This window comes from Balaenoptera borealis, assembly GCF_965194805.1.
Source record: "Balaenoptera borealis genome assembly, chromosome: 15".
NCBI classification, from domain to species: domain Eukaryota; kingdom Metazoa; phylum Chordata; class Mammalia; order Artiodactyla; family Balaenopteridae; genus Balaenoptera; species Balaenoptera borealis.
In genome coordinates this window covers 82,833,396-82,859,842 of record NC_138871.1, presented here as the reverse complement: position 1 = coordinate 82,859,842, position 26,447 = coordinate 82,833,396, and the positions used below count along the sequence as shown (strand labels likewise).

The window sequence follows — 26,447 nt, the reverse complement described above, 5'->3', positions numbered from 1 at the left end:
TTGATGGGCCCCCGGCTCAATGAGGGCGGCCCGGGCGGGGACGGGGCGGGGCCCGCTCTGGGCTGAGCCAGTCGCCGGTGCCGCTGGGGGGGGGCGGAGGCGCCGTAGAAATGTGTCGGTGACATTGAATGGGGAGACTGAGCGCGGGCGAGGCGCGCGCGCGCACACACGCGCACACACAGCCCCGCTCGCTCCGAGATCCCCGGCCACGTAAGTAACTATTAATACCGCCTCGCCGAGAGATGCGGGCGTGCTGAGCTCGGGGATTGGCCTCGGGCACCGTCGGCCGTCCCCTTCAATTTTAAGTACACATTCCTCTTACCTCCGGTTGGGGGAAGAACAAAATAAAAGAAGAAGAAAAGCCGTCAATTTTCTCCAAAACAAACCCCGCCAGGCAATTTGGGTTGAGGGTAGGGGGAGACGGAGTGGTTGCAAATTATTCCAAGGCGAGATCCAGTTACCGAACGAGAAAGGAACAGCGCGGGTTGACTGGGCTGGGGTTGCATCCCCTTCCAGGGCCAGGAGGACCCCCGGAAGCTCGTGCTCGGAGACCACTGATCTACCCTTGTCCCTGCCCGCACTTCTCGCTTTATTCGGAGGACGATCTGGAGCGCGAGGGAGCGGCGACAGCATGAGCCGGTGCTGACCTCCGCCCGGCGGGCCAAGCCCTGGGCTTTGCCGCGGTACCTGTGCCCGGACCACAACTCTGTGCCCAGCTTTTGCAATCTTTTGTTGGCAGCGCTGACCGCTCTAAGTTAAATGCTCCCTTGCTATTTTTTTTGTCTGTTTGTTTAAATTTTGGAGAGCTCTTGCGGTCTTGGAAAAGCCTCAGACGCCATCTACAGTTAAAGCGTAGGTAACTACCCTCTCCGGCACCCCCCCTTCCACGCCCCCCACCCTTTCCACCAAAAAAGGGGGTGCAGCGCGGATTCTGTCTGCGGTGCGGCGCGAGCCGGTACCCGTGCTTATTTCCTTTTTCTTTTTGTTTGGTTTCTAACGCGCTGAGACCAAGCAGCGGCCGTGCGCTCCCCGAAGATTGCACAAACTACAGCCGGGCTCCTCCGCCCCGTCTGCGGTTCGGAAGCCTGCGTGGGGATCGCTTCGGGAGACCCGGCGCTGCAGCTCCCCACCTTAGCAATCTGGTTACTCGTCTAGATCCACGCTGCAAGAAGAGAAAGAGAGAGAGAAACTAAAAGTGCGAAGATTCTGCAAATCGCTGGCGGCTTTGGGGTAACAAAAGGACCCGAGTTGCTGCCGACCGAGGACCCCCGGGAGCCGGGCTCGGAGCAGACAAGGTGCCCGGCGGCGCCCATTTGGGGGCTTCTAACTCTTTCTCCACGTAGCCCCCTTCCCGTCCCCTCCCCTCTCGTTCCCTTTTAAAATCCGTGGCACCGAGGCGCCTGCAGACGCACTCGCCAGCGACTCGTCTCTCCAGCGGGTTTTTTTGTTTGTCGAGTGCGATCCCCACACTCATGAACATACACAGGTCTACCCCCATCACAATAGCAAGATATGGGAGATCGCGGAACAAAACCCAGGATTTCGAAGAGTTGTCGTCTATAAGGTCCGCCGAACCCAGCCAGAGTTTCAGCCCGAACCTCGGCTCCCCGAGCCCGCCTGAGACTCCGAACTTGTCGCATTGCGTTTCTTGCATCGGGAAATACTTATTGTTGGAACCTCTGGAGGGAGACCACGTTTTTCGTGCCGTGCATCTGCACAGTGGAGAGGAGCTGGTGTGCAAGGTAAAGAGCCCGGGGTTTGCTTTTGCTTTTTTTTTTTGTCTTTTAAAAAGATCCCCCCGGCCTTTTGGAGGGGGCCGGAGGGCGCGAAAGGTTGCCGAGCCCTGCAGTCCGGGGTGGGGGGAGGGAGATTCGCGGGATAATTATCCGTGGTCTCGTTAAATGGGGTTATGTATTTATTTGTTCCTGTTCGACTAGTTGCGAAGTTTTTAGAGCGTTGCGGGCAATGCGGCGGGCTGCGGCGGGGGCGTTTTGGGGAGAGCCCGCGGCGGGGAGGGCGGCGGGACTGCGCGGGGGCCACGGCCACGCGTGCTCCCAAAGGCTCGTGGAGCTCCTCCGCGCGACGCCGGGTCCCGCTGCCCGGGGATTGCTCCCTGGGTCCAGCCCCCTCCCCTTCCAACACCGAGGAGGGAATCCCCCGCTAATTTTAAGGCGCTGATGACTTGGTTCCTTTCGCAGCCATTGTTCTCAGCAGCGTGCAGGTGTTGAACCTTTGTTCCGTAGGTGCCCCTTCAAAGAGACACACAAAGGTGTCCCCTCTGGCTGAGCCCAGGGGCCCAGCGCGGGGAAGGAGTTCACAAAGAGCTTGCTTCTGCCAGGAGCCTTGAAAGGAGGGCTGGGGGTGGAAATCAAAGCCGCCAGCGCACCCTTGGGTGCAGGAAATTGTGAATCCTTTGGGTCTTTTCCTCTTGTCTCCGTTCCTTCTCGTCTCCAGCTCTCCGAGCCGGAGCCCCCCTCGACCCCGCTACTCCACCCCCCCAGCACACACCGTTGCCTGGATGGTTGAGAGGCCAGCATTTGGAGCCTCGGGGATTCACAGTGCTAATGCAGAGATGGGCACTTTCCTTTCCTTTTCGTCTTTGACCCTGAACTGGTTGGTGTCTGTGTTGAGTGTGCCTGTGTGTCTTTGTGTGCGCCCACAGGGCTCCAGACAAGGGGACGAGCAGGAGACTAGTTGCAAACAAACAAACAAACAAAAAATGAAGATGGTAGAGCAGGCTACCCAGGAATTGGACATAGATCAAGAATTCACTGTCGCTTAATTTTAGATTTGCTCACTGTTGTTTTTTGGGGGGAGGGAGGTAAGGAGTGGGGACCCCTGATGTCTTTGAAATGGGCACTCGGCACAGCTGTGCTACAAATAATGCATCACACTTTTACCATCAACCACAGGCTTTGTGAACTTGCTTTCTTTCATAGGGGACTGGAGTATTTCATTGTGAAACATGGGTTTTGTGAAGGGTCTCCAGTCTGTTTTGCAATTGTTCAGTTCAGACCTCAGGGGAAAATCAGAGACTCTTTAAACATTGCTCTCTGCTTGTACTGAGCATTTGGTATTTTGCACCTTCTCCAAGCTATTGAGACTCAGAGCAGCTATTCCCAGTTAACCAAAATTCAGTAGGCTATTCAGAGCTGGATTGAATTCTCAGAAGACCTACAACGTTGTACAATGGGGTAGTCATCCTTTGAAATGAATGAAATCCACAGAGCTGCCACTCTTATATGAAATATGCACAATCACCCAGCAGCGAGTGTTTTCACTCCTTTTGCTAAACTTCGGTAGAGCATTTTAATATTTTTCAAAGGCTGGAGACGCGTTTAAGTCAAGGGACTCTGCCGCCAAATTCTGCAGAAGCATCTTGCCCGCTATTTCTTTGTTCAAAGGCAGAGGTGACTCTGGCCCCTGCTGTTTCTTTCTCCCTTCAGATTTTTCAAGACATATTTCACTTTGGGCTGACCTTAGAGTGTCATTCGTAGACTTGCTCTCTGGCCTGAAACTGTACTTAATCGGCTGGTTCAGTTCTTGCAAAGACTGAATCAGCCCCTCACCAATTACTGTGCGGCTGCCAGTGGATTTAAGTGGGGTATCATTGTTCTGCTTGACAGAGGTCATCCCTTTAAGACACAGCAGCTTCTGTTTGCCTGCCTTTTTACCAGAGGTGATGTGGGTGACTTCTTATGCAAGCATAGTTGTATATATCCTGGGAAGCTCCAAGTGGTTTTATAAGGCTGCTTCTATGAACTACCCTCACGTATGCGCTGTGGACTCTTGGCTTACTGCAAGGCTCAGTGAAATCTACACGCTGAATTCCAGTTCCTTTTGACATCTTAGAATATAGAGTTCGTGTCTCCCAGCTCTGTGTTGACCCAAGAAAAAAGTCTTTGCAAAAACAGATCCAATGTAAAATGGCACTTACAGAGAACACTATAGGATTCTGTAGGACGTAATTTGGGAGAGAGAGACTGGAGGGTCATTTAACCAAAATAATCATGCCTGTTTATTGTCTCCCTGTGCCTACTTTAAGCTAGGCAGACGAAGGAAGGGGACTTTAGGGGGTTCTTAGCTTACTGTTTTCATGGACATGCTTGTAGCTACCGTGCAGATTGACATAATTACTATCTTGACAAAATGGGCACTTTTTTTTTTTTTTTGCAAAGGCTATGAATGATGGCCTAATCTCTGCCTTATCTGAACTGTCACATTATATAACTAAGGCTACAAATTAAACATTTAAAAGAAGCTGGCAGCCAGGCTTATGGTTTGATTTTGCACTTGAAGGTGATGGTTTAAATACCAATCCAAGCCCATAAATGCCTGTTATAACTACTAATAAAAGTTTGGTTCCTACCCATTTGGGAAAACATAAGTACTTGCTTTATTTTTGATACTCTGTCCACCATCTTGGAATTTAATTTAGTCTGTTCTACAAAGGGTATGGCTGCATTTTGAAGCTGCCATGAATTGTTTGATTTTTTTTTTTTTTTAATTTTAATGTCCATCCAGTTTTTCAGCAGCAGGACAGGATCATAGACTAAAGGTACTGAGCAAAAAAAAAAAAAAAATCACCTTTTATTTTTTAAAAATGCAGCTCGAAGCAGGAAGTATGTTATAAATAATCATAACTCCATGAGTACTGGCGACATAGCCTGGCGCTTCAGATCCCTGCATCCTCCTTATATAACGCAGTGTTTACATTAGCCACTGCAAAACCTTTATTACTCTCTGGGAAATTTTTGAGGCTTTCCTGGGTTTCTGCTGCCTGCAGTCTTGGTGTTAAAGTTGACTTAAGCATTTCAGATTCCTAATTGAACGGACCTCTGAGGTCACCGCTCGCAGGTCATCATTTGACAGTATCAGGGTGTGATTTGTGGTCTCTGGAGACACTGAAATATTCATTCTTAAATTCTAGGTTATAGTGGCAGCAGCTGTGCCACTTTCCTGAGATGCCTTATTATGGTTCATTCACAATGTTACTTTGCTTCCTCGCCGGGGTTCGCACCAGCCCTCCCGGGGTTCTTAGGAGGCCGGTTTGACTCACAGATTTTTGGGTTTTGTTTTTTGCAGCTAAGAGAGACTTAACTCATGGATTCTTAAGTAGCAGCCTGTGTCCCTGGCTGGGTTTTGGAAAGCCTGTGAATCCCCTTAAGACAAATCCAGTATTGTACATGCTTTTGAGTGGTCATTGTCAGCTAAGAGGGGACAGAGCTTTTATCAGATTCTCAGGTGGGATCTGGACCCAAAAAAGGTCAACCATGTTCTAAATCAGTGTCTTCGGTTTCTGAAGAGGAGGGAGGCCCAGCGATTCTGAGTGCATTATCCACCTCGTGCAGGTTATTGGTGGCCAAGCCAGGATTAGAGTCTCAAATTTGATGATTTCTAGGCCAGCGTTTCCCACACACACTGCAAAATGATGATCAAGGAGAGTATGTTGTAACTAATGGAAAAGAAATTTAAGAAGCTAAGTGATGGTGAACCGATAACGTTCGGTGTATTGTTAGAGCAATCCTGGCCTCCCAGGCTTCCCAGCAAGGAACCCGCGAGCCTGCCCCTCACTTCTGCCGCGCCAGATAGACTCATCGTACTTACATTCCCAGGCGGGTAGGAAAGCCACATTCCAAACCCAGAGATTTGTATCCCTGATTTAGTGGAGCTCTTGAAATGAATGAAGGCGTTTTCTTGTAACCTCAGAAAAATCTCTGTAGTGTTAATTCCTCTTAGATCTGTCTCCAAAAGGTACTGAGGATGGATTTTCTTTCTAAATAACCCCACAATGAGGTGGCATTTCACAGGCTCATTCTGATTCATAGAAAATCATTGCATAACTGATTCATTGAGCTGGATATCTGTGGAGGGAAGAGAGAAAGGAGCGTGTCTGCTTTCTTAATAAGAAGGACTGTGTCCTTTCCTAGCTCTGCCACTGGGGGCTTGATTTGACTTGTTATCTGAGCCTCAATTTCCACATCTGTGAAATGAAGGTATTGAATTAGGTAACCTTCAGTCTACGCATTTAATCTATTAATTGCTATTATGTTGTATACTGCTATACAACCCAATTATGCAGCACAGAATATGTTGTATACAGTTGCTGTAGCTGTATAGTGTTGGTGTACTTTTTTTTTGAAGGTAAATAAGGCGTTATCTGTGCAGCTTCGGATGGGTCACTTTCTCTCAAATTTTGCCTTAATCTTTCTATAAACAGAGGGGATTAAGACAGAGAGAAAAAAATCATAAAACTTATTTGTGATTTGTTTTGTGTAATTGTGTATACAATTTGTGTAATACAATACACAAATTGTGATACACAATTTGTGTGTTGTATTACATCTTGCTAAGCATTCTGACCTTCGTTTTCTCATATAATCCTCCCGGACACGGTGAGTCAATCACTTGCCCTTTTGCGCATGAGGACTCGGAGGCTCAGAGAGGTCAAGCGAGTTATTCAATGCCACACAGCTGGTAGGAGGCAATGCCAGTGTGGTCTGGGTCCAAGTTTGGCCCATGTCTATGGGAGGCAGCCACATTCTGTGACTCGGTTGTACAGGATTTGGTTGTACTCTGACTCTTGGTCTTGTTGTTCATCCTGCCCTAGGTGTTTGATATCAGCTGCTACCAGGAGTCCCTGGCCCCTTGCTTTTGCCTGTCTGCCCACAGCAACATCAACCAAATCACCGAAATTATCCTGGGGGAGACGAAAGCTTATGTGTTCTTTGAGCGCAGCTATGGGGACATGCATTCCTTCGTTCGCACCTGCAAGAAGCTGAAGGAGGAGGAGGCGGCCAGGCTTTTCTACCAGATCGCCTCAGCGGTGGCCCACTGCCACGACGGGGGGCTGGTGCTGCGGGACCTCAAGCTGCGGAAGTTTATCTTTAAGGACGAAGAAAGGTGAGTCTCGTTCCTGTCCAGGCCCGTGTACTATAACAGGCTGCTCAGAGAGGTTGGAGTGGACATGGTTTTTTGCTGCCTGCCGTCCAGGTGAGGAGGAGGGAGCGTGGAAGGACAAAGGGAGGTGGATACCGCAGTGTTTGAAGTGCCCTTGGAAAGCAAATTGCCGCTCCTCTAAGAGATGTTATCAAATGCTCACAAGTGCCAGATTATTCTGTGACCCAGTAGTTATTTTTGTCTTGGTGTCTCGAACTCTGAAGGTGGCTGCCAGCCCGTGTGGCATTTTCAGTGTGAATAAGGCAAGATTTTGAAAAGCTTGCCTTCGGAAAGCTCCATGCCTGGCATCAGTTGTTTGTCATTCATGCATCACTCGTTCAATAGATATTTCCTAAGTCTGTTCCTCAGTATGAATTACAAGTCTCAGTACCGTGACTATCAAGTTGCATTAGCTAGTCAGTGACCTATAAAGGAAACGTTACAGACCCTACATACACGTATGTACTGGGTCAGATGGGAACTGGGGGCTGGGATGTCAGTTCTAACTAGGAATTGGAGAGTCAAGAAAGTTTTCATAGGAGAGGTGATTTTGGAGCCAAGACTTGAAAGATGAGTATGTTGTAGGCAATGTGGGAAGGACCAATGTTCCAGGTGAGGAACCTGCCTGTGCACATGCCTGGCAATGTGAAGGTCTCGGTTATTTTAGGAGACGACCAGACGGGATGCTAGGCATCTGGGCTTCATTCATGGTTCTTCCATTAACTCATTACATTCTGTTTAGCAGATCCCACTGGGGCCCTGCTTTCTCCTCCAGCTGACTTTGATTGTAAAAACTCTTTCAAGTTACTTTTTTTTTCTTTTTAATAATGTGCTTTTTTAGAGGAGTGGAAGCAGCTGATTTATGCCCATTGCTGACTATTCCAAGGATTGTTCCAGGGGCTCTGCATACATGATGTCATGGAATTCTCGTGATTGCCTTGGGCATCCTCAGCTCCCGTGAGCAAAGTGTTTAGTGAAGTGAAGGTTCCATTGTCACAAAGCTATTAAGGACCATCTGAATACAAGGCTAGTGCACATCATTCATTCATTCACTCAGCGAACATTTCGGAGCTACCTTTTATCTGTCTGGAACAGATTTACTATCAGACCTTTCCATCTTCCATTTAGTTGGCCATCGATACCAGTGGCCAGTGGTATATTTAGGCGATGGCTTATAGAAGTCTCATGGCATCCAAATGAGAGAGACCTCGTGGTGTGTGCTTTGGTTTTTCCATCTTCGTGGTTTGAGCTAATCGGGCAGTAAATGTCTGGGAAGCATTTGGGGATTAGCACAGGTCAAAGGGCCTGTGGTTACTTAACCCAAATGGAATAATTTCATGAACTTTTATAATCCAGCTGAGTATACAAAGTGCAGAGGGCCCCTGGATTTCCTGGACCCACAGAAGTTGATTATTGTTCCATATTTTTACCCGTAAAGGAGTATCATAGGAATCCGTGGTGGCCAATATCCTGGTCTCTGACAGTGGATGGCATTTACCTTTATTAACAAACTAAAGAAGGCCGGGGGCACTACTGGAAGGTCTAGAGTGTGGGGTGATGGTTACTTTTCTTTCAGCTCAGGTGTGTCTGCCCTTGGAGCCTGGAGACCCAGGTTCTTATCCTTTTTTTGCCTTTACTCCACTCTATGACCTTATATTGGTCCCTTCCCCTTGGCCTCAAGTTCCTCATCCTTTTATTGTCCTGGCTCAGTTCTACTGGCTCTAAGGTCTTCCCGAGTTCCAACACTCAGGCATGTGCTGCTTTGAATATTCTCATATGGAAAGATAAATATACATCTGACCCAGAATACTGACAGAGAGGTATCCTCTTTGCCCTTCAGTGTTCCACCATCCTTGAAGATCTAATAACTCTAACTACAAAAATAAGAGGTAATATTTGGTGACCTCTATAAGCTCCTACCATAAGGTTATCATTTAACACACTTAATTCTCTCTGCAAATTGGAGAGGTGAGTATTAGCATGTCCATTGGGTAGATGAGGGCTCCGAAGTGTAGCATGGCGAAGTCTCAAAGTTACCGACCTGAAAGAGCAGAAATAAGGACATATTATCTCTGTTAAGTCAGCTCTCAAGAAATTCATTTGGCCGCCACCAGGAGTCAGGACAATCAATGCTGTCTCTCATGGGGATCTGCATTTTTAAACATCCATCTTTGATTCTGTCTCTTTAGAGAGGAATTTCAGGCATCAGCAAGGACATGAGGTGGGTGGCCCATCCAGGCTTAGCACAGCCGTGGTAGACACAGATTTGTGAAGTGAGTCAGAGTAGGCTGGTTGTTCCCAGGTCACAGGATATGGGAGCAAAAGGAGACGCTAGAGGTTCCACGCTTCAGCCCTTTTGTTTTGCCACCAGGAAGCAGAGCCCCAGAGGTGAGGGCGCTCACCCCAGAGCCCACAGCTGTCTGGAAGCAGATAAGGGCTGAGTCCGACCTCACGTTTGCTGGTGCAGGGATTCTCCCCCAGGCCTGCTTGTCCTTTGCGGGAAGATGTGTAAGACTGCTGATCAGTGCACTGTGGCAAAGCCAGAGTCTTTGATGTCTCAGGGGCTGGGGAAGAAATACCCACGCGTAAGACGCTTCCAACACGAGAACTGTGGGGCTCTGATGCTCGGTCTGGAGTTATGTTTGACTTATGCAGAAGAGCAGACCCTTTCTAGAAAGAACTAGAAAGAGGCATCTCATGTGAATGTGAAACCAGGACACCACTGGAGCAGGCATGTCAAAACTCAATCCTTTTTAACTCCAAAGAGCATTTTCCTTCTGAAAAAGACAACCTAAGGGACAGGCAGGAAGCTGGTCTTCATCTGTTTCCAGCATGTCTGAGCACCTGAGCCCGAGCAGCCCAGCCTCCCGAAGGACCATCGGGGGGAAGGAGAGCTCCCCACGCCACAGGCGAGGCAACTGGGCCGCACAGTAGCTAGGTGACCTTGCTCAAGGTCTCACAACCAGTCCGATGATGGAGCTAGCCTAGAAATCCTATCATTTCCTTCCAGAGCTCTTTTTCTACCCCGAACCATGCTGAGGTCCCAGTGAACTTGCTGTGCCGAACATGACATGTATCTCTGTCTGGGCAGCTCTGAGAAGGTTGCTGCTTTCCTTTTCGAGGACATTCTAAACGTTTTCATCAGTAGCTGATAGGACCTTTTTAATTTTCCCCCAACCATCAACTTTTTGTAAAAGATGAATAATGCTTAGTGGCCTTCGTTCATCTTGTTTGGTTTTTAACCTCTCGACTTGGGACTGTGAGATGGGTCTTGTCACTCAGCATATTCTAGTTCCCAGGGGCCACCGAGTTTCACGGTAGAGTCTCTTTGTTGGTCTGCACGGTGGCTGTGTGGCAACCTCGCCTGTATTTCCTGAGAAGAACAGGAGTCAGGGGCCCTGGGATCTCTTTGGGGCCATGCTGCTGGCAGCCTTCGCTTCTGGTCCTAATCAATAGGACCTAATCCATAGGTATTTCAATAGGACTCAAGCTTCTTCCTCTCTTGACAGCATCGAAGAGTTAGAAACAATGGGTTGAATTTGAAAGACTTTTGAAAAGTTAGACGACGGCGTCTGTGTCTGTTTTCTGATCCTTAATGCATTGGTCCTATGATGGGGGGAGCGGGGCATAGAAGAGACCTTAGGAAGCACTGCTTTATTAAGCTTCAAATCACCAGACACCTCTTTTGCACTCTATTTTTTTTTAATTAATTAATTTATTTATTTATTTATTTTTGGCTGCGTTGGGTCTTCGTTGCTGCGTGTGGGCTTTCTCTAGTTGCGGCGAGCGGGGGCTACTCTTGGTTGCGGTGCACGGGCTTCTCATTGCGGTGGCTTCTCTTGTTGCAGAGCACAGGCTCTAGGCACACAGGCTTCAGTAGTGTGGCACGTGGGCTCAGTAGTGTGGCTTGAGGGCTCAGTAGTTGTGGCTCGAGGGCTCAGTAGTTGTAGCTCGTGGGCTCTAGAGCTCAGGCTCAGTAGTTGTGGCGCACAGGCTTAGTTGCTCCGCGGCATGTGGGATCTTCCTGGACCAGGGCTCGAACCCATGTCCCCTGCATTGGCAGGCGGATTCTTAACCACTGCGCCACCAGGGAAGCCCATTTTTGCACTCTTTTGCATCAGTCTTCTCTCTCTCAAGGATGTGCTTCTTGTTCCTTGATGATCTTGAAAGTGATAGAAGGTGAAAGCATTACATAGTGAAATTGGCTGTGCCCCATGTGGTTCAGAAAGAGACCTGCCTCTGGGCTGACTTCTTATGCACAGATTTGCCATTCTGGGCCATCTGTAAATCTTGAGTCCATGGCCATCCATGGGAACATTCTTAATGGCACTGTCATCACCGCAAGTCCAGTTTCCCACAAGTGGCTTTGCAGACATCATCATACAAATGACACCCAATGTTCTATTAACCCTGATGCTAGGGTGCCTTCTGCCTCTGTGTTGAATCAGTAGCACCTCAGATTCTTCTGCTCCTGTTTTATTTGTTTATTTTTATTTTATTTATTCTGTTTTATTTGAGCTAGATTCAAATTCTGGCTCTACCACTTATTAGCTACCTGATTAAGTCATTTCATGCTTCTGAGCTGCACTTTCTTTCCTCAAAGCAGAAATAATAATTGCATCTCTGTAGGGTGGTTGTGAGAGTTCAATGAGATGATTCTGTGACTCACAGGGCAGGGCAGGCACTTACTAATCAACAGCTGCTCCTAGAGTCATTGATAAAATGGTACCGTTATGGGGGAGCAGTTCCCAGAGAATGGAGCACGCAGTAACCATTTCCGTGAAGGTGGAGCCCTTGTGATGGAAGGGTTCAGATTGAAGCCACATCCTCCTGTTTCTTTTGTTTAATTATAATCACTGGATCCGTATTATGAGGGCGCCTGACAGGTCAGGTACAGGTGGTGTGGAACCGGACGCTCAGAAGGGCCAGAAGGTTGACGAGATGTACCGAAGGCAAGGCGGACAGAAGCACAGGCAGGGAAGGAGGGATCCTGCCCCAACAGGCCTGGACCGGCCACTGTGCTTCTGCCCCTGCGCTGCTGCCTCTCCTCCAAGCCGAGATGTTTCTGCAGGGCAGAGCCTCAGTCATTTTGTTTGTGTTTTGAGGAAGTTAAACCCCTATCCTGATTGAACTCGCCCTGGACACACCCTTTGCATCCCCATTTCCTGTCGTAAAATCCGAGATGGTCTGTGTGAGTAGGAGGGGCCCCCTGTTGGTTGGGGCCCTGAACCTGAGAAAGAGCTGTGCTCAGATTCCCAGAGGGTGTGCCTGGGTCCTCCAGCCCCTCTCGCCCTGCTCCGGGATTAGATGGGGTCCGCTCGGTCAGCCTGCTCCTTGAGGCCCCATGGTTCAATCCCAGCCTCTAAGGGACAAGGCCAGTTATGCCTGTGCAAAGTGAGTTGCTGTCTGGATTCCAATCTCTCCTCTTGCACTTATTCATAACCTTAACTTTGACAAGTTACTTAACCTCTTCTGCCCCGTTGCCTCATCATAACGAGAGGACTTTGCTCCTGAAATTACGTGAATTAACGGCAGCGAACCTCATGCTTGGCCATAAGCACGAGATCCCGCTGCGGTCCTTAGCCTCTTCTGCACTTGGTGTCTGGCCCTCTGGGTGACACGGGGCCAGACTGCTGACTCAAGACGTAAAGAGCCCTTTAAGCTGGTGCCTCCTGGGGCTGCAGCGGGGCCACCTGAAGAAAGTGGCAGGGGCAGGGATTGTGCCTACAGCAATCCCCGTTTGCCAGCTGGATTTCTCCTCCCCCTTGCCACCCCTCACCCCAGCTCCCTGCCCCCAGCCACAGTTCAGTGTTGACGTTTCTTTGCCCAGAAATACCCCATGTGAAGGAGAAGACGGCTTCTGTACATGTTTCTTCTTTGGTTTGAAGATCGTTATCTCTTGACGTCACGGGTCTCGTTTCCTCTGCTTTGTGGAAGCCGATCAGTGCCTGCTTCTGCCAGAGGGGACTCTTTGTAGGAACCCAGCAGCCTGGGGTTTTCGGTAGAACAAAAGCCTTCTCTGCCCAGGCACCAGAGGACCTGCACCTCCCTGTGGGGTGAAGGCCTCTTCCCTCCCACACCAACCGAGGTTAGTGCTCTCTTTCCCAGGTGTTAGTATCTATATTAGTCCTCCCTTTAGACCTTTCAGGTTTTTCTCACCTCTCTTGGGGCTCAGTATCTAACAAAGTACAGAGGGCAGGCATTGGAGCCCTGGAGACCAGACTCTGCTTTCTTTCATTAATAGTGATTTATGTTAAGTTGTAGGCTCACTGGATTTTAGGGAAACACCTTGCCTTTTTGCTTTGAAGGAGACAGAGCTCCTGGAATTCTCTTCTTCATGTTGACCACTTTGATGTGCATCAGGCCCATCCTTAGGGAAAGCTCCTCTCCCCAGATCCTTTTTCTCAGGATGCGTCAGTGACACCCTACGGTAGCGCCCACACCTACCTGTGTCATAGCGTGTCTCCCGCTCTGTTGTTATTGTCTGTGTGCATCTCCAGACTGTCCTCATCTCCTGCCGGCCTGGGAGCTCCTTGGGGTCAGAGACTGTCTCGTGCGCACTGTTCCGGAACATGGTGGGCACTGAATGAATGAAAATGCCTTTTACTGAGTAGGAGCCGCTCAGATGGGATTCTAATGACAGAGTGAGAGGGGCAGGGAATGTATTGATCTAATGGTCATGTCGGTCATTGCCCAGATGGGAGCCCAGAATGACTAAAACTTAGGAATCTCCCACGTAGACACCTTTTTTCAAGAAAACTATTTACAGAGTTCCACATCAAGTAACAAATCATTCCCATTTTGATTTAATGATTTATGCAAAAGTGACATTTATCTAAGATACCATTATCCATGTCTGTGGTGGGTGTCATTTTATTTATGAAGGGCTTCAGGTCACAATTAGAGGGGAGGGCTTCCTCAAGTTTCTGTGCTTAGAAATAGACTAAATAGTAGGAAATCCCAGCACGATTTCTGGCTGGGCTCTTTACTACTGGGGCTTAATAAATTAGCTCATGGGCTTGACTGGGACCCCTCAGGCAAATGCAGCAGAGGGCACAGCGGTGAGATTTTTGATTCCTCCACTTGACCGTTTGACCTTGGCCTGCCTTCTCTGACATGGGTTGGAGATAATAAATTTAGAGTATCCAGCACAGAGCCTGGTACACTGCAGGGACTTAAAAAGATACCTGTCGTGACTGCTGTCCGTCATCCTCTATGGCTGTGACCCTCATACCCCAGCAACCTAGAGATTCATTTATCTGTTCAACAGATATTTATGGAGCACGTGGTATGTGCCTGGCACTATTCTAGGTGCTGGAGATACTGCAATGCCGAATGAGACAGAAGCCCCGCTCTCACGGGACTTACATTTTAGTGAAATAATATCTAGGGTCCATCATGTACCAGGCCCTGTTCTAACTACAACACTTAAATGAATTTCATCTGAATTAATTACTATATTTAAGTCAAGCCATTTAAACCCAATAAGTGAGTTCCTGCTATGGTTATCACCATTTTACAGATGAGGAAATTGAGGCTCAGGGTCGTACAGCCAGTCAGCACAGACCTGGGGGTTGTACCCAGGAGACCTGGCTCCCAAGGTTAGGTCCTCAAATGCCACGTTAGCTGCAGAAATAAATGCCACGTAAAATACTACCCTTGCGCTCAACTCGTAGAAGGAATTTTCGTATGCAATTAGGCAACAAGTGAACACCACGAGGACCTGGCCGGCTGGTGTCTAAGTGAAGCTCAGGACTCGGTTTTCTCTGAGCAGTCTTCAGACATAGACTTGGCCACCAGTTAACTAACCCCACGGGCAGTCCTAATATGTCCTGTTGTTCCACTTTACGGAGTGGGTTTGGTTTCCTCTGCAGAACTGTAAGCTGGGGTCCATTTATCATTTGGACCCTCATGCCTAGCATAGGACTTAGCATTACAAGTGCTGAGTGAATGTACGACATTTGACTCAATGGGGGTATGAATAGCCCCATATACCCTGGAGGCATAAATATGATAAGAAAAATCCCCTAAATATACTGATGGAAGAAGACAGTGGATGGAAATAAATTTTAAACGTCCTTTATCCAGCCCTCTTGGGAATTTCTCTAAACCATGGACAGAATCCAGTCTATTTGAAATTTCTTTGGATTCTAGACATTGCAGTTCTTAAGCAGTCACGCCAAGATGCCCTGAGCTCTAGACAGCAGGTGAGAGCTGGGGGCATCTCACAGACATGAGAATCACACTGTCTTGCAAACGTTTATTAAGCACCTGTTATGCACTACTTGCCGTGCTAGGTATTGGGGATACAAGACTCAATACCAGAATCCTCACCTAATGGAAGACACAGTGCAATGGTTATTTTTAACACCATGTTAGAGAGGAAGGGTGTGCTTTAGAGAGCTATCTGGGAGCAGGAAGAGGATATTCCAACAATGGAGTGGGGTGTAGAGAAGGATTACGTCAGGGAGGAGATGGGCTCCTTCACAGGGTTGTTCGGAGTGATGTAGGAGGGAAGGGGAGGGGTCCCCAAAGTGCCAGCAGTAGGTGGGGAGGGACTGCTGGGGAAGGGTACTCTGGGGCGGGGTGGGGGCAGAGATGAGGCTGAAGAGGTCTAGGGCCTTGGCTTCATGCCTGGGACCTTGAACTTGATCTGAAATTCAGGAGGAGCCATTGAAGTTGTTTTCTAGACAGGGCTGGGACGGGGTCACGTTGTGATTCCAGAAGTGTGTGTGAAGGATGGGCTGTGGATGGACATCCACTTCAGGATGCTGAGGCTGAACCAGGACTCAGGCAGTGGGATGGGGGGGGGAGGGGGATTTAAATCCAACCCTTTTATCTTTGCAGATAAAGAAATCAGGAAGGCAAGGTCCTTCCCCAAAGTCCTATCACGCGTTAGTGACACGACCAAGAGCAGAACCCGGTTTTCTGACTCCCTGAACTTGTTCCGTCTCTGCTCAGGCCACCTGGGGAAGCCCCAGTTTAGGACGCTGCCAAGGGAAGCGTCCCCGTCCGGCCCAGTGTGTGGACCAGCTGCTGACAGCGCCGCTGGGGGTGGCGGGCTTGGAGGGACTGGCCTGAGCCCTGCCCTCACCCCACCAGTGGGGCATGGATAGGAATGTTCTGGGTCCCACATCAAGCGAAACAGCACCTCAGGATGTGCCTGCCTCTTCCTGGAAGAATCTGGGCTGGTGGCCCCTTGGGGCCGCGCTGTCCAGCATGGAGCAGGGATGATTGCCTGGGAAGCTTTCCTGAGAGGCTGAATCGACTGATCTGGGGCCGGGGGACCCTCGGGGACCCAGGTCTCAATGCAGGGGAGTGAGAGGTGGATGGAGTATCGATAAGTTCGAGCTGCGTCGCCTCCCTTGGATTTCCTGTCTGTTCCTATGACGACGGCAGGCAGGCTGCATGGGGAGGGGGGGCGGGGTATGGCTTCCCCAATCCCACCACGGCCCTCATGAGTTAGACACGAACGTACGTCTGCACGCCAGCTACACAGGCTTTTACATCCTGGCTGGGCGGCCGGTGCCGTGGAAACACCTGGGTGCTTGAGTCCGCTTGGGTTTCTCCTCCCAACTGTGCTGTTTCCCAGCAACTGACTTCATCTTTCCAAGCTGCAGATTTCTCTGAATCAAAGCGGTGCAGGAACCACCACGTCCCAGATTGTGGGGTGGTGTTGTAGGGAAGTCAGAGGATATACTGCCTTCTAGAACTTACCAGCCCTCCCTAGGTCCCCTTCCCCTTAGACTTCTCCCCCCCCCGCCCACCCCCGAGTGGTTCCCTTACTGGCTTACCTGCTGCTCTCCTGCTAATTTGTGAGCAGCTTGATCTAAGTGCTAGGCCTGTTCACTGAATCTACGGGAGCTGGCGCATCGGTGGCTCTCAGAGGTGACTGCTGGAAAAATCTATACACACAAGGCACAGAGGCTCAAAGGAGTAATGATTTATTGGGCAGTCTAGCGACCTGGGGAGTCCCAGTGATGGCTGCCAGGCTAGCATAATGCAGCCCATGGTGCTCAGAGGCCTTCCTTGAGCCCCCCAGCAGTAGCCCCAGCTGGGACCCTTGCTTGACAACTGGACCGGCAGCCAAGGGTGGCTTTGCAGTCGCGGCTGTGGCTGACTGCGGCTGACCTTTCTCCCTCGACCCTTTGCCTGCTTGGACCCACCCCACGCAACGGCCTTCAGTGACTTCCGGACTTCCTACCCAGGCCAAGCCCACTTGGTCTGGCTGAACTCCCAGCCTGGCCCCGCCCTGGCCCACCCCGCCCTGATCTCTTCCTGCTGAGAGCCCTGGGTGGGGTTTGAGGTTTAAAAGCAAAGGATGATTTGCTTGTGTATACCTTTTTTCTCTTTTGGATGGAGCATTGAACATGGAAATCCAGGCTCTGTCACTCACTTCCCAGGTGGCCTTGGACAAGTCACATCTGCTTTGTGTACCTCAGTTTCTACATCTAGTAAAGGGGCAGGTCCAGCTACCACCATCCACCTCATAAACTATAGCACTTAGATCATGTATGTGATGGTTTTGTAGGTGCTCTGGTGCTGAATAAACCTGGAGCCATATTTGTCTCCATAAACCCAGGGTCTCCCTTGAGAAGTTTCTCTGTCTTGGACACCAAGTAAATCTGTGATGTTGGTGCCAGCATGTCTTTTGGAGAGGACACTGGCATTAGAATCCTCCTGACGTGGATTAGAGCTCAGTTTTTTCAGTTACTCTATGTATGACCTAAAACATTTCATTCTCTGTGCCTCAGTTTCCTTATTTTTTAGGAAGTGGCACATATATTTGCCTTTCAGTTTTGTTATGAGAAATAAGATATGTAGACTGAAAAAAACCCCAGCATTTTATAGATGTTTAATTCGCGGTTTCCTGTTGTTGTTACTACAATTATTATATCAACATCAGGATGTTATATAGGAAGGGTTGCAGTTCCTATAGCTTAAGAGTTAAAGGAAAGGTAAAATCGGGAAATCTGAAGCTAGAAGAGCTCTTTTCAGGCCATGTACCATTGGTTCTCATTTTACAGAAGGGAAACTGAGGCTGAGGTCGATTTCATGACCCACAGGGAGCCACTCAAGCCTCTGCTTAGAGTGGGTAGGACATCAGGCCGGGGCTTTCAAGGCGGGTGCGGATGCTCTGTGTGGGTGGGGAGTGGACCTGCATCCTGCTGGTTCTGGCTTCCTCACCTGGCTCAGGATCCGAGGACAGGAGGCCTGGCACCGGGCTGGGCCTGCACCTGGGACACAGGCTGCCCCCGTGTAAGCCTTGTTCATTCAGAGGTTGAAAGCAAAGCAGGCTGTTCCCCGCCTGTGCCAGGGACAGGTTGTGGAATGCACACAGGGATGCAGCTTGCAGGCCAAATCAGCACTGCCTGGGGCTCAGGGCTCAGGGCTCAGGGCTCTCTCCTCCAAGAAGCGGCAGGAGATAACCACTGTCATTTACAGCTCTTTGGCCACACAAATCTCCACCATCCTCCCTTGTCACTTTCAGGAGTCTCTATTCTTCATGTACTGTCTCTGGTCTCACCACCTCCATGAAGCCCATCCTGATTACCTTAGTACTGAATAATGTGAGCAGGAGTGAGCTGGGCACATATTTGGGGGAAGAACATTCTAGGCAAGGGGAAGAAAAAAAAAAAAATGAGCGCAAAGGGCCCAGGAAGGTACCAGGGCACAGAATTCACATCCATTTCAATCTGCCTGAGGCTTGTTCATCTGTCTTCCCCTGTAGGCTTTGGGGCTGAAGGTGGGTTCCTTATCGTAATAAGAAGGTTAGTTAGAGTTTCCACCTCTTTTTGCCGATTTACTATGCTACGCTCCTTGATAGATGCTGTACTTGCATTGTTTCATTTAATCTTCACGAAAACCGAGGCGATGGGTGTGACTTGTCCTGTCTGTGCCTCCCGTGAGTAGTTTGTTTGAATGACTAGGGCCATCCGATGCTCCCGTTGATTTTTATGAAAATCGATTTCTCTGCCTGGAAATTCCTAATCCCCAGACTCATCAGGAGCCCTCAGAAGCTGGAAGACTGCATTCATTTCCTCCCACTCTGGCGGGTGCAGGCGCTCCGCCGGGCACTGCCTGCAACACTCCTGAGAGGAGAGGACGATGCCCCCCCATCCCCGGGGGTAAGCTGAGCCCCAGAGACCTTCTGAAGGGCCCTGCAGTTGTGTGGCACGTCCGTGGGGACCGGAGCTGGAACTCCAGCCCGGCTCGGGCCCGCGACCTATGGGCACCCCGGAAGGTCCTTGTTTAAAGACGTAATCCAGACTCCTTGCCTCGACCCTTGCCTGGGAGTGATGTAAACAAGTTCAGGATGTTCCCAGAGAGGCAAGGTCAGAAGAATGCCTGGAGCGCCGCATTTCCTCCCCGTCCTCTTCTAGGCTTCTCTCAGCCCACCCCCGGGGGATGCCTGCACGCCTGCGCAGAAGAAGCCGGCTCCCCGACCCTGGGGCGCATGCGTGCTGCGCCTCGTGATGGGGCGGCTTCGCAGCCCGGCCAGCCCGGGTTGCGTTCCTCCGCCAGGAGCTGCGGTGGCGCGGGTCTGGCCTCCGCTCCCCGCCCGGAGAAAGGCGAGCGCTCAGCCGCTAACTAGTCTTCCCCACAAATGAGCTGACCTATCCTCTCTGAGTATTAGACTTAGACTCGGTGCCCCCGTAAAGGAATAATAATTCTTGCCTTGGAAGTTGATTTTATACATCTTAAAAAGAAAATATATGTAGATACCTACTCATGCTTAAATGCAGAGACGGTGTTTGATATTTGGCACTTACTAATTGTCAGAGGCAGAATTTGAACCCGGGCCTCTGACCTCAAGACTCGGAACTGGCCCGGCTTCTGTGTGGCGGTGTCGCTACCGGCCGCACCGAACGCCGTGTGACCACAGATCCGGATGCTCCCGCCGGAGGCCCGGCCTCTGGAGGGAGGAGGAGGCAGTGGCCGCCGGATCAGCTTAGGGGCAGCGGAAGTCAGCGGCGCATGGAGTGCTTTTTGATTAATTTATTTGTTTACCGCCCTCAGATTCCTTAGGTATTTGCATAGCTCCTGAGTCCTCGTGTTGAGTCGGGGGAGGAGAGAGGTGAACTCGGGCAGGGGGTTAATTGACAAGAGAGAGACCTTAACCGCTTTCGAAGGCCCTTGTCCATGATCTGGAGGAGGGTTCCGGAAGAGCGGTGAGGATGAAAGTGGGGTCCCTGCTGCCCACGGGAGGGAGGGGGCGGGGTTAACGGGGTGAAGGAGAAAGTCGGAATCTAGGGGTGTGACCCAGAAGGAGATAAGAATGAAAAAAGGGCTTCGGAATCGGCTTAGCACGAAGAGCTTGAGGTGGGGAAGCCCATCCCCCGAAAGGTCCTGGACGCCACACGTCCCTCCTGCCCTCACCCTGACACGCACCTGAGGCGCTGTAATTTACAAAGCCCGCCCCTAGAGCCTTCACCTGGCCTCCGCTTAGTCCTGGGAAGGTGCAACTCCTTTACCCAGAGCAGGGGCCGTTGTTCCTTTCAAGGTGGGCTCCCGGACGCTCCCGGGGGTCAGCAGCGTGACCATCCCTTTTACTCTTGGATCAAGGGATTGAGTGTCCACTGTGTGCCGGCCACTAGTCTAGGGGCTGGAGATACCGTAGGGAACACAGGTGGTTTTCTCCACGTTCAAAGTGACCTTAGCCACCTGAGCCCCAGGAGCCCCTGGAGGTGGGGAATGAGGTGATGACCCTGAAGCGACCACTGGCGTCGTAATACAGAGTATCAGTGCAGAACCGTGGACGTGTAAATGCGTAGTATTCCCGGCGGTGATGAGGCGGATGCGGGATTCTGGGATGGGGCGCTACTTTGTATAGAAGGGTCAGGCAAGGTCTCTTTAATCAAGTGCATTTATTTGACCAGAGACCTGAAAACGCTGAGCGGTGCATGTATCTGGAAGAAGAACATTCCGGGCAGGGGCCTGGGTGGGGTGGGGAGGGGAGCACCGTGTGCAAAGGCCCCAGGAAGGACTGGGCTTGGTCGGCGTACGTGAGGACCGGTGCAGCGTCTGCAAGGGAGGGGGCCGTGTGGGTGAAGATGGTCGCCCCCGCTTGGACGAGCTGAGACAGTGGCGGAGGGTTTCGGCAGAGACACCCGGCTCCAAACCGAATCCCCTGGTTCCAAGTCTCATTCCACCGGGCGATAGCCCCTCGTCACACAGATGCGAGGGCTTATTATTGTTATTTGCACTGCAGTAATTCTTCCCATAGCTGCTCTGCTGCCAACACGGTGAACCTGGAGGTGAGGAGCCTGGCCGGTCCCGAAGCTGTGCAGGAGCTGCTGCTGGTGAGGGGGGGCGGGGGAAGCTGTAGAGAGAACCCACTGGGGCCTGTGGTTTGCGGCCCTTCCCCTCTGCCCCGTGGGTTTCACCGACTCACCTCCAATTTCTGAACATCTGGTGAGGCTGGTGTGAGTCAGCCCCACCTGCCACCTTAGATTAGAAAAAGGAAAAGGAAGAAGAGATTTGTTTTTAATCCGCTCAATTCCAGATTAGCACATCTAGGCCCTTCCTATTTTTACAGATCATTACTAAAGGGGGAGGAGAAGAGCATGTGCACTACAGATTATAATAGAATATGGGTGAGCATATAAAGAAGATGTGTTGCTATATATGACAGAAGCCCAGAATGTTAAAACTGGCAGAGACTTTAAGACTGTCTTGTCCAGATGGATGCACAACTGTGTGCATGTACTTAATGCTACTGAACTGTACACTTAAAAATGGTTAAAATGGTAAATTGTATCTTATGTATATTGTACCACAATAAAAAAAAATTAAAAAAATAAGACTGCCTTGTTCAGTACTCTGCTTTAAGGCTGAGAACAGAGAGGTTTAGTGACTCACCCACAGCCACACAGCAGATAAGAGATGTGGTCTGGCCTGGAATCTGCTCTCCTACCTCCTAGCCCAGCACCTTTTCCAGTGACCACAACTATTTCTTGCTCATTGATGGAAATTAGGACGAGGAAGTAGTCACCCTTTGGTCTTGGAAACTCTTGTAATCCAAATATAGGATCTTAGAATCAGCCCAGGGTTTCATCAGACCTTTTGCTCTAGAGAGCGCCCAGCAGTTCTCCTTGGAATAACTTGAGCCTCGCCTCCCTTCAGTGGCTCTCAGGGGAGCAGTGGTGACTGCCTGGAAAGGCTAAGACCTGCAGTTGGAGAAAGAAAGAGAAGTAGCCGTGGATGGACCTGAGTCGCGGGCTCTGATTTAGGAATAAAGCCTTATTGTGGTTTCTCCGAGCAGTTTCCTATTCTCTGCTCATTTGAGCCTCCTGACTCCTCAGGGCAGCAGGGTAGATGCTTTTTTTTTTTTTTTTTAATTTAATTTAATTTTATTTATTTATGGCTGTGTTGGGTCTTCGTTTCTGCGCGAGGGCTTTCTCCAGTTGCGGCGAGCGGGGGCCACTCTTCATCGCGGTGCGCGGGCCTCTCACCACCGCGGCCTCTCTTGTTGTGGAGCACAGGCTCCAGACGCGCAGGCTCAGTAGTTGTGGCTCACGGGCCTAGCCGCTCCGCGGCATGTGGGATCCTCCCGGACCGGGGCTCGAACCCGTGTGCCCTGCATTGGCAGGCGGATTCCCAACCGCTGCGCCACCAGGGAAGCCCAGGGTAGATGCTTTGATGGGCCCTTTTGAGATGAAGGAAGCAACTGATAGGAATGACACTGACCTTGTAGGACCTCGTTGGCACTATCCATGTGGTCCCAACCCCTAACTCTAGCCCCTCTTCCCCGTCCCATGTCCCCTTCGCGGCAGGCCATCATCAGTGTGATGGAATGGGATTAACTGAGTTTACAGGGCCTGAGAACTATGGGGACTTGGCAGTGGAGGTGTTCTGGCCAGGAGAGTAAGAGGAGGGTGTCAGTTTTAAGCCCTGAAAGGTTAATAATGCCTAACTTTCCACTCAGAGAACAGCAGGGCTGGGACACAGGAATTCTTGGGAGGCCCCTGGGCTAAGGAAGGGATGCGAGGCTAGGAGCTTGGGGGCACTGAACACATACTTATTTTGTACTTGGTGATGATATCAAGCCCTTCTGCATAAAGGTGAGTGGTAGGTTCCAGGGACTCAGAGTTTAATGCAGGATTTCTCCACCTCTGTTCTTCCCCATCGTACCCAGGAGAGTCCTGCATCCATCAGCGAGCTCAGTGGTCCTTAACTGGTGGGGGAAAGATTCACACACACACCCACGTACCCATGTGAGACAGAATCACATATGTGCTGGCGCAAGTGGACTGTCTAGGTAACCTGAGTCACATATGTACCAGGACAAGGACCAGACCCTTGGAGTGTGATGGGCAGGATAGGAGGCAACTTCAACAGGAAATCTTGGAAACAAGATGAGGATGTTGGCTTTGGAAGGACTAGGTAATGGGATGCACTCGTGATTGAATGTTCCCTGGCTCTGCCTGTGTCCTAAGAGAGGCAGCTTGGTATAGTGCAAGGAGCATCAAGGTTGACTTAGGAATATGTGAGGTCAAGTTTTCTCTATTTCCCAACTAGAAGGCTCTGGGCAAGTTACTCACACTCTCTGAGCTTCCATGTTCTTTTCTGTAAAATGGGGTAATAAAATCCTTTACGTCTAAGTAAAGGGCTGTTGCGAAGCCAAAATGCCGTTGAGTGAAAAGTCCTGCTCCTGTGTTGTATCGTGTTCGCCACAAGTTTGCCAGAAGTTGTGGACAGAGCTTCTGTGAGCTTCCCAGCTGGCTGGATCTGAGTTCAGATCTGGTGTCTCCCCATCAGGACCCAGGTGTGACTTTGAGAGGATGACTTAATCTTTTGCTTCCTTGTCACTGAGATGGGGCGATAATAGTGCTGTTTGTGCTTTGCTTACTTGCTGAAGGTTACACTCCCCCAGTAGATCATAAGTTTCATGCAAAGTCTTTGCCTCCTGGGTCCCCAGCCCCGGAATAGGGTCTGGCACCTAGAAGGTGCTCAGTAGGTAATGTTTGGCCGGGCCAATGAATGAATGAAGAGTCATGGGAAACATTAGATGTAATGATGGGATCCGTGGGTCTCAGAGCACCCTTATGAGCTCATGTTTTCCTTCCTTTCTTGCAGGACTCGGGTCAAGCTGGAAAGCCTGGAAGATGCCTACATTCTGCGGGGAGATGACGACTCCCTCTCCGACAAGCACGGCTGCCCGGCTTACGTCAGCCCGGAGATCTTGAACACCAGTGGCAGCTACTCGGGCAAAGCAGCTGATGTGTGGAGCCTGGGAGTGATGCTGTACACCATGTTGGTCGGGCGGTACCCTTTCCATGACATTGAGCCCAGTTCCCTCTTCAGCAAGATCCGGCGTGGCCAGTTCAACATTCCAGAGACTCTGTCGCCCAAGGCCAAGTGCCTCATCCGAAGCATCCTGCGACGGGAGCCCTCAGAGCGGCTGACCTCGCAGGAAATTCTGGACCATCCTTGGTTTTCTACAGATTTTAGCGTCTCGAATTCAGGATATGGTGCTAAGGAAGTGTCTGATCAGCTGGTGCCGGATGTCAACATGGAAGAGAACTTGGACCCTTTCTTTAACTGAGCTCACGCCCCACAGTGACTTAGCAGGTACCAGGAGCAAGAGAGGGCAGTGGAGAGGACTTCTTCCAGGGAACACGTATCGCCTGGTTTGGTAGCAAGAAAGACACTGACACTCACAGGCTTCTTGGTTCAAAGAAGGAAAACCGTCAAGGAGCTGACTGAACATGTAGCATGGGGACCAGAGATGCGGGATGGGGGCGGGCTCCGGGGCCCTGTCGGATGGGCGGGAGCCCCCTGGAGCTTCTCTTGCCTAACGGAGCCCCCCGGAGACTACCCCTGTCAGTTAGGCTGCTTCCGCCTACCCCACTTTCCATTTTGTTCCAAAATAGTTGCAGATCCTGATAGAATCAAAACTCTCTGCCTCAAACATACATCTTGGCATCGCACTGTTAGCATTTAACTTCTTGTCATGATTCAGGGAAGGTACCATTGGCCAAGGGTTGTTTTTTGTTTTTTCTTTTCCTTTTTAAACAAGCCAACCACCTATCTGATAATTCACAGGGTTCATTTAAAAAAAATTCGGTGCACACAGACTGACATGAAACCTGGGTGCTAAAACTAAAAGAAAATAAAAATCCATTTTGTGTCTCTTAATTGCGTTCTTCAACTCATTTCTTCTAAATAAACTATTGAACATCCTGATCAGGAAATGACATGTTAATACTTTGCTCCCTGAAGGGGGAAAAAAAAAATCTCTCCTTTAACCCACTATTCTGTTTCGTGTCAATTGGTTTATGGCAGGAAGCTATTAGAAGTCAAACTTCCAGATGCCTTACGGCTATCATAGTTTAAAAGAAAGGAAGACGAAAGGAAAAGAGAAATTCAACTCCTTTTTTTTTTTTTTTTTTTTTGGTGAATGACGAGGGCTGCGTTACAGGCATGCCTCTTTGCTGAGATGATTGATAGTGTTAGTGTGACATCCTGGATGCTCTCGGAGTCTGAAGCTTTTGTAACACTCTGATCTCAACTCAACATTTTGTCTTTGTTTTATCGGCAACTAGTGAAATGAAGCAGGTTGTCCCACACGTATAAAATACAGGGCAGCTATTGAGTTTTCTTTACGGAGTATGATCTTTTTTGGCTTGGAAGGCCCTCTGGTTAGGACAAAAAACCTCAGTCGAGACAAGCGGGAAGGAAAATAAGCTGAAAGCTAGGATGATATAAATAAAACAAGCTCTCTATCCCCATACGCACCTTTGTATTTTCAAGAACTCTTCTATTTATTAAGGAAAATGTCACATTGTGATGTATTAAGCCAGTACTTCAATTACGGGTTAACTTGGGTAACATGTTACATGCTGTAGTTAACATTTATATATATTTTTTTCTCTGAGTATTTCTGTCCCTGAAATAACCTTTTATTTGGCTTTTCTAGATAGCTTTATTTGATTTCGAGTGGCAAAAAAAATTTTTTTTTATGGCTTTTCTATTGCTGTATGATACAGAACTCTTTTGGCATCAATATTTGTGTTTCCAGTACCTCAGTTGTTTGGATTTTACTGCCTGTATACGTTTTGTGAAATGGTCATGTTTTTGGGTAGGTGACACGTGGACTCTAGTATGTAAATGTTACTTGAATCTGTGCTTCATTATAGTATGTGGCATGTATGTTCAGACCTTGGATGCTTTATTCCTACTTAGCAGGATCCCAGCCTCACGTTCCCAGGAGGGCGGCTTATCCGTTCATTGTTGGGAGACAAGGAGGCCATGGATTTGCTCTTGATTCTATTTTGGTAATGGAAGATAAAAAGGAGAGAGGGTTTTTTACATTCTGAAGATGGGGCTGAGTCAAGAAGGACCTATTTTTCTTCCCTCTCCCTTATTTTTTAAGTCCCCTGTAGGAGGAAAGATTGGTGACATGCATGGTGGGAATCTATGGCCTCTGGTGCTTTGTCCTGTATTTGGTTTCATGTTTTTGTCCTAATCTCTTCAATCAATAAAATTGTGCGTATTTAACTAAA

The 26,447-nt window shown here is 49.6% G+C and overlaps 1 protein-coding gene across 1 annotated transcript; it reads left to right on the top strand.

Annotated features, from left to right (window-relative positions):
- Positions 1–114: 114 nt before the first annotated feature.
- Positions 115–26,447, top strand: TRIB2 (tribbles pseudokinase 2). Its single transcript, XM_082357525.1, has 4 exons — positions 115–210; positions 517–1,742; positions 6,611–6,903; positions 24,019–26,447. Exons 2-4 carry the CDS (start codon positions 1,473–1,475, stop codon positions 24,485–24,487), a joined length of 1,032 nt encoding a protein of 343 aa, XP_082213651.1. The 5' UTR covers positions 115–210; positions 517–1,472; the 3' UTR covers positions 24,488–26,447.